The 8323-nt window shown below is 41.2% G+C and overlaps 1 protein-coding gene across 7 annotated transcripts in view; it reads left to right on the forward strand.

The window, feature by feature from the left end:
- The window catches only part of Rai14 (retinoic acid induced 14), a 156855-nt gene that overhangs the window by 114591 nt on the left and 33941 nt on the right, over positions 1 to 8323 (forward strand). For all 7 annotated transcript variants that reach the window (XM_023707461.1, XM_023707463.1, XM_023707462.1 and 4 more), the window contains one exon: positions 4046 to 4134. In XM_023707461.1, the coding sequence (XP_023563229.1) occupies positions 4046 to 4134 (89 nt within the window). The remainder of the gene's footprint in view (positions 1 to 4045; positions 4135 to 8323) is intronic.

Raw genomic sequence — 8323 nt, forward strand, 5'->3', positions numbered from 1 at the left:
CCAGAGGCAGCCACAGTGGTAGCTTCTGGAGAGCCAGAGCTGTGATTCCATAGTTGCGGCTTTCACAGAGGAAGACAGAGCCTGGGAATGTGAGTAAGGAGGGGAGGGTGTGAAAGGGCTGATACCTGGAACTCTTGTCTCAGATCTTTCGGCCTTATACATACCTCCTGTTGGTCCCCTCAGATTCAGTCCACTGGGGACTGCTGCAGATGCCAGGGGCAAGGGCAGGAGGCAGATCTGGAGGGGCAGAGCAAAGGCACAGCACTGGTGACTCGCCCTCTAAGAGCAGACTCGTGCTGTGCTTTTTGGCTCTGCTGCCATATCATAACAAACACCTGGAAGTTAGAGTTCTTGGAGAAACACCTAGAAATAATGCTTAATTGTATCACATGAACTGAGAATGACTTTACTAGAGAAAAATATAATGATTGTTATTAGATGGGTGCAGTACAAAATTGTAAGATGTATAGTTGTCCCTATAATAAGCTGTTTCTAATTTAATTTGTACTTGTTGAGAACAGTAATTGCTGATATTTTTGGTAAAATGCAGGAGAAAATTATGAATGGGGTATAGACTGTTATCAGGATACACGCATTATGTAGAAGAGCTGGAGACCCCCCAGAGTAGAGGAAAATGTTGCTCTTGATCTAAATTCTAATGGGCGAGGCAGAACAAAACAAAAACACGAGGCAGACTTCATGAAAGCATATTCAGTGAAACTTTGACTGAACTGGCTCTATCCATAGCATGTTACAGCCATCAAAGATGTTAATTTAGGTTGCTGGGTGATCATTTACAAGTGAGTGAGAAGTTTCGCCTGTGGAATTTGGAAATGAACCCAACTTCCTCACATTTTAATTCTCCTGGCCGGTGAAGATGGAAAGTCAGTAACTTTTAGGTAATGATCGTGAATTCCTGCCAATTCTAGATCTTCTAGTGACTCTCTTGTCATGTTCTTCAGATTGTGTTTGTCGCCACACAGCAGTAGCCTACAGTCATGCTCCTTGTCAGACGTGCCTGCGCCTGCGGTGTCAACTGTCTATAAACAGAGCAGGCCATCCAGAGGCAACTGAGAAGACTCAGAGTAGGAAGAAATAGAAATATCACATGGGGACAGGAAGTAGAAACTAGAAAGGACCCGTGGAGAGCTTCAAAGCCCTCAAAGCCAGGACCCTGAGATTGCCACCCAGGGTCTGTTGCCTGATTTGTGTGAAGGTGAAATAGACATGGTCTATTGCTGAAAATTTGTCAACTATATAATTGCGGTATGTGTAATTTTCTTTGCATACTTCATACTTAAAGATAGATAGGGGATGTGTGCACGTGTCCATGCGTGCGTACTAATCACTGTTCTTGGATGCCTATCTTTAGAGTCTCTTGCCTACAGACTTGATTTAGTCTTTGCCTGGTCATAGGAGATAGCAAAGTAAACAGCTTAGAAACAAATACATAGACTTAAAAAAGAAGATTAACGCTAATCAGTTTGTGCTAATACCAATTAATACTAATCAACCAGCATAGTTTCCAGTGTCCCTAAAAGTAGAGAGTTGAATAACTGAGACTGTGCATGGTGACGCTGTGTCCTGAGGCCAATTAGTTATGTCACAGACGCAGTTCCTAAGGCTGGGGAGATTTTGGAAACCTACCAAGATTAGTTAAAATAAAGGATTTACCATTTGAAGGTGAACTTATAAAATTAAACCCACCTCCATAATGCTAAAGAGCAAATGTATTATTTTATTACCTTGGGGGGTTCTTTTGGTTAAGCTCTATTTAATCAGGAATTTTGTCTAAACAAGTCACCGTATTCCCAATTATTCCATTTAAGCAAAGTTTTGGTAAAATGTGAAATCATCCTAAAATCATCCTGGATTTTAGTGTAAAGAGACATTATACATAGACTGATTCACCAGTATAGACACAGTAGAGTTGAAAGCAGGTGGGCTGATAAAATAAAAAGTCAGAGCAGTGAAAAAATATTAGAAATACTTTGACTGCAGTCCTACCACTTTCCAGTGGAGGAAATTAGGCACAGAGAGCTTAGATGGATTCCCTAACACACATGTGGGTGTTATAACTGACTTGAAACAAGACATGAAATATCCACATTTGAAAATCTCTTCCCTCATCCTAGCAATGAAATACAAGATCTGGCGTGGGACCAACTTGGTTTGAATATTAGCTCTTAGGTTTGCCCCTTGAGTGTGACTAGAGTGGCAGTTCCTCTTCTGCCAGAAAACATTGCGTGGACATCATTCCAGAGATGTAGACACTGCAGTATCGCATAGAACATATCCCAAGGAAGTCCTCAGAATAGAACTGTTAACAGCAGAATTGGAAAGCATGTTAACTTCTTTGTACAGGAAGTAGACCAAAAGGAAGAAAGGCCTCTACAGCAGCCAGTGACCCAGTGTTTGTGGCCATCTCCAGCTTTGAGCTTCACTGCCTGGTAGAATTGTGCTTTGCTTCTTTCTGCCTGCAAAATGCTCTTTACCCTGAAATTTGCTGGGATGATTGGTGTGTCATGGGGCGGGGCATTACCTCTTTTATTAGCTGCCCGTCTGCAGATGCTGAGCATGCTTTATACTACCAAGTGTCACTGAGTTCTGTATCCTAATTGTGAGCTTCCTCTGATTATGTTTATACCTGAGTGTAGACGCTCTAGGGAGATTTAAAAGTCAATGTATAAGGCTGTGATGGTAATCCCAGCACTCAGGAGGCTGTGGCTGGAGGATCATAGGTCCAAGGCCATCCACGCTACACAAAGAGTCTGAGGCCAGCCTGAGCTACAAAATGAGAGTCTGTCGTGCAACTTCTCCCAAAGGATTTTATGGTAATGAAAAGACATTATGTCTAAAAGTAGTAGTATAGTAAGGTGTTTGACCTACATTGACAAATGCTACACCCAACTATTACTTGCTTGTACCCCAACAGAGATTTGGCATTGATGTTGTCCAGAACTTTGACCACTGTGTGATTTAGATAAGTTTGTTTTTGTAAAGTATATTAGAAACAACAGCTTTGATGAAAGCACTAGACAATAGGAAGAAGTTCATTTAGAAGCTGAGTCTAGTTGAGGCTCCACTGTTGTTGTAGGGGCCAGGGAGATAGCTCAGCAGAATAAGCACTTGCCTGGCAAGTGCAAGGACCTGAGCTCAACCTCCAGTTCCACAAAAGAACCCAAAATAAAACCAAAAAAAAACCTGTTGTTGTATAAAGAGACAAATATGTGGCTCACTCTTAGCGTTCTTTTTTAAACCCGAGAAATTATTTCTGATCTGATTTCTTCCATTGCCTGTTGGAGTTGTTTTTTCAGTTGCTGTCATCTCAGAAATTTGAAGTCTGTGACTTTCAAGCTCTGAGACCTGTCTCCTGGACTTGTTTTGAGTAGGCTAAAGGTCTGAGATTGCCTTTTGTTCCTTCCTTTTGTCATTTTTGAAGCTCCCAATGTTCTCCCTGGCTCTGCAGTGATGGGGGGTGGTGTATTTGGTGACCCTGGGCTCAGCCGATCTCCAGCAAGGGTGAGAGCATTGGGTGAAGGTTCATCAGATACCTTTGGCAGTCATCCAGGTGAGGGTGGGCATGAGGGAATCAGTCGAGCTTAGGCTATGGGGGGGGGGGTAAGGGGAAGGGCTTAGGCCTACCAGGTCTCCCTGGCAGTCTCCAGGATGAGGACCAGCGGCTAAAACCATTAAGTTTTTTTAAGCTTGATCTTTGGTTTGAAAAACCTAAGGTCAGATGCCTGTTTCATCATTTAGTAAGAGATGCTAATTAGAGGCTGCAGTGGGATAGCCCAGGATCATCCCAGGTTACTCAGGAGCCTGAAGCAGGAAGGTCATGTGAGCCTATGTGTTGAAGGCTATCCAGGGCAACATAGTGCATGAGACCCTGTCTCAACAACTACAGTGAAATTTTTCAATTTTTTTTTAATGAAGCTGGTAATATCTATTCAGTGGGTGGTTGTGGAGCTCAGGGGAGGGAAAGTGAAAAGAGAGCAGGCTTTGTTGGAGATGAACTCTAAGGTATGCTTCCCTCTCTTTCTAGTTTTCATCTTGCTGCTGCGAAGGGACACGCAGAATGCCTCCGGGTCATGTTTACACATGGTGTGGATGTGACAGCCCAAGACACTACTGGTACGTGGTTTTTTAATCTCTTAAATCAACAGACCAGCAGGAGAATATCACAAAGGTCGTGATACATACTCGTGGAAGACTTAAGAATCAAAAGAAAAAAAAAATTGCTTCTAATAGACTGACATGGTTTCATCATTTATCTGTATTTTTATAATATTCTTTTGTGTCATTGGTCGCTAGAGATGGTATATACTTCTTATCCTCACTTTTGATATTCTTTCTAAGGATTGTATGTATGAACTGACCAGTATTTCCTAGTTTTTGTCTTTATGAATCCCAGTGTCAGATGATAAATGGGGTGAACTAGTTAGTAACACCTTTCTTTAACTTGCTGAGATGCGCTAGTTGTGGTCAAAAGCCATGATCTTCATCTTGCCTGGCTGCCCAGGATCCTCAGTCTTTTTTTCATTATACTCCATTCAAGTCATTCTCGCATTAAAAGCTCTTAAAAAGCATATTTTTAGGGTTTTTTTTCCCCAGCACATATCATATGGGTATAGTTTGTATTTATCAGTAGAGCCCTAACTGGGTTTCTGACAGCCTGGGAGGGTGCTAGCCGCAAGGCCTGGACGTGCCAGCTCAGCGCCCACTTCCTTGCAGATTGGCATGGCCTGCTCCTCCAGAAAGGAGTCCCACAAGAAGCCCTCGCACCCACCACGGAGGCTTCTCAGTGCTGCTCGGGGAACTGACTAACATGGGTTCACTGCAGCACTTAGCGGCCCCACAGTGTTGTTCCGACGTTCTGGGGGTTGAAGAAGTCAGAGTCTAGTCCTTTCCCCTGTTTCCTGCCATTCTTTGCAAGGAGACTAACTCTTGGCTCTACATGAGGCAATGACACCTAGGGACAATTTCTTGAAAGTCTGCAAGGACAACACAAAAACAAAAGATGTAGGGGGGAAAGTGCATGTAGTGACTTCACATTATCTAGAACCATTAACTTTTTTTGCTACTAAAAAAGGGATATATTGTGATGGCTTTAATTGCCTCTGCTGCTGTCTCCCTCTCCAGAAAGCATACCTGGATACCAGAGGAGAGGAGGATGTTAATCCCTGTGGCTTTATGATCATCATTAATCAAAAAATGATAGCATGGTTCATGGTTCTAGGCTTAGCTTTGACAGGTGAGGGATTGTCAATAAATTTGCCTTAAATATTGACACTTTTATTATAGAGTCGGTCGTAAATCACAAAATCTAGTTAGAAATGACACAAAAGGTGTTTTGGTTTTTTTTGTTTTTTTTTATTGGTCAGTGCTTGGGATTGAACCTCGGGCCTTGCACATACTAGGCAAGTGCCTTACCACTAAGGTGTGTCCCCAGCCCTACATAATGGTCAAATTGGTCTAATTTTTAACTTTAAACTGTCAAATAGGGCCAGGGAGATAGCTCAGCAGCCTAAGTCCCTGCCTGGCAAGTGCAAGGTCCTGTGTTTGATCCCTGGCATGAAACAAAAAAAAAAACCCCAAAAGTGTAAACTGTTGACTGGATTTAACATTTAAATGCAAAAGGGTTTTAAAGTATCTTTTTGTTTAAAAAAATATCATTCCACATGAGATGCTCAGAATTCTGAGAATTTTTATGGGTGCCTTACACTTAATTTTATGAGTGAAACACTGTCGAAAGATAAGACCATAGATCTAGTTACAGTACAACATCCACAGTTGTATTAGGTAGCTTTGGACCCTCAAGTGAAGTGGGTGTTGTAGATGCATTAGCAGTAGTAGGCGCACAAAAAAGGCTCTCTCCATTTAGCTACTAAGTTGCTAAGATTATTGCTGGCAGCCAGATCACCTTTGTTCTCTTTCATTGGGCTACTGAAAGATCATTTGCAGATCTTACACACACACACACACACACACACACACACACACGCACGCACGCACACACACATGCATACACACACATGCATGCACGCAGCTTGACAATCACTACAATACATGCTGTTCTTTTAAAAGTAAGAAAAACTCCAAAGACTCACAAACAAAATCATCACTTTAAGATATTTTGTGGAGAGGGGTGTTCCCGTTCCTCGAGTGCCCGCTTGCCGCCAGGGACACGCAGCATGTGGTAGAGGTCAGCTCCTGGGCCGTCTCGGAACTAAACTCGCACTCTTCCTCTCCTACCCTTTGTTGCTCTAGTTCTTCCCTGATGTAAGTTGGGAAATCTGTTTTAAAAAGCAGCTCTCCTGGGCAAATGGCAAAATTGATCTTAGCTTTTTGTTGTTGTTTTTGACACCTGTACTTAGCACTGTGGAGTAAAAAAATGGAATTATATAGAAACATTACCAAAAGACTAAAGATGACCAAAGAATCCTTTATGTATTATCAATATGCCTCCTTCCTTTATTAACTTTATTAATGAGTATATACATTTGATACTGTGTCAGAATCCAAAATAAAGGGTGCTTTAAACATTAAATTCTATTCTATTTCTCCCAATCTTAAGATCCAGATTGATGGGGGAGCCCTGCTCCATCCCATGATGGCCCAGATCCACCACTGGTATAGCATGTGAGGATGTTCTACGGTCCCCATGGCCGGAATGGTCTCCTGGGGCCCTCCAGCAGCACGAAGGACAGGGCTGTGCTGTGCACACGCACGCACATAATTCCCCTCAGATCTCACTGGACCCAGCATGGACCGTGGCCACGTCTAGGTTTCAGCAAAGCACAGACGTTCTTGGCAATGGTTTAGCTCAGTCAGATGTTTTACTATAGAAGGAGGCAGAAGCGGACTGAAAGACGACTTCAGTTTCTCTCACACTGACGTACAAAATTGTCTCTCATCCCTTTGCATACTTGGCTTTCCTAATAAAACAACTTTTGTTATGCAAGAGACTTAGGGAGTAAGGAGCTGAGCTATGACAATATAATATACAGAAAGTCCCAGAGAAGGGAAAACTTTTTAGTCCTTCTTGTTCTCTAGTATTTCCAGTTGTGGGCTTACTTTTTTTTTAATTTTTAATTTTTTTCTTTTTATTTCTGGATGGCCTTGCATTGTTACACCCTTAATTCCAATCTAATTTGATGTTGTGTGAAGACACAAAAGATAATATTCATCTTAAAACTCAGATATTTTATAGGATGAGTCATTCAAAAATTTAGCTGCAAGCCAATGTAAAAAATATATTTTAATTTGGAATTGAGAAAAGCCAAAAAAGACAGTAGGGCTTTAGAATTTTGATGGTATGATGTATGTACTTGACTTGCCGTGCCTTGGCCTGTGTGGGGAGGTCACAGGGTTCATGTGAATGTTTCACATGATAGACGCACAAGGACATTATTTGATTCTATGCAAAGGACTATGCAAACTTATATTGTGCTTTACAAATAAGTGGCGATTTAAGGAATAAGTTCAAAACTGTAGCATTAAGATGTAGTATAAATAAGTCTTTTTTCTTTCCTGGAAATATAGCTTGTGCTTCAGTGATTAAAAAAAAAAAATTGATGTAAACATGAGCCTTTCTAACAATAATATCATTGAAATGTATTTTAAATTGTAAATAGAAACAAAATTTATTCACTATTGGTTAATGTTTGCAATGTGCAGTAATTACATTTTTATTGGAGAATTTGTGTATATGATCAAGATACAATATCTTGAGTGAAAACTGTAGAGATGTCTCTGTGTATCGCATCTGGACCATGTATCCCCTCCCTTCGAGAACCAAATTTGTACTTTTAGTGTTTAAATATGTTCTGCATTTTTAATGTGTTTTTCAGACAGGGTCTCGCTATTCGTTTCAGACTGGGCTTAAGCTCTCTTTGTAGCCCCAACTGGTGTCGAACTTGCAACAGTCCTCCATGGTGCTGAGATTAACAGTTGTGTACCATCACACCCAGCTGTTCTGCATTCTGAAACCAATTTTTAGGAAAATATTTTGTATCTCGTCTAGTTGAATTATCTTTAGTTCCACATGTTTCTGTATTATTATCCAGTACTAATGATCCTCAAACTTTGGCCTTTTGTGTTTTTTAGCATCCTATCCAGGGTCCTATGACTTCCTCTGCCTTAAAAATTTATATCTGCACTTAAGAAATATAGTCTCAGCCCCATCAATCATTCCTCTATCATATTTTTTCCCAAGCAGTCTTAAGAGTTGAATAATTTATCACTAATATAATTTAGGGGAAGATTTTTGTAACTCAGGTTGCTAAAACTTCCTTCTCTGAGACCCTTCTCTTCTCTCCCC

This window comes from Octodon degus, unplaced genomic scaffold, assembly GCF_000260255.1.
Source record: "Octodon degus isolate 3935 unplaced genomic scaffold, OctDeg1.0 scaffold00293, whole genome shotgun sequence".
Lineage (NCBI taxonomy): Eukaryota > Metazoa > Chordata > Mammalia > Rodentia > Octodontidae > Octodon > Octodon degus.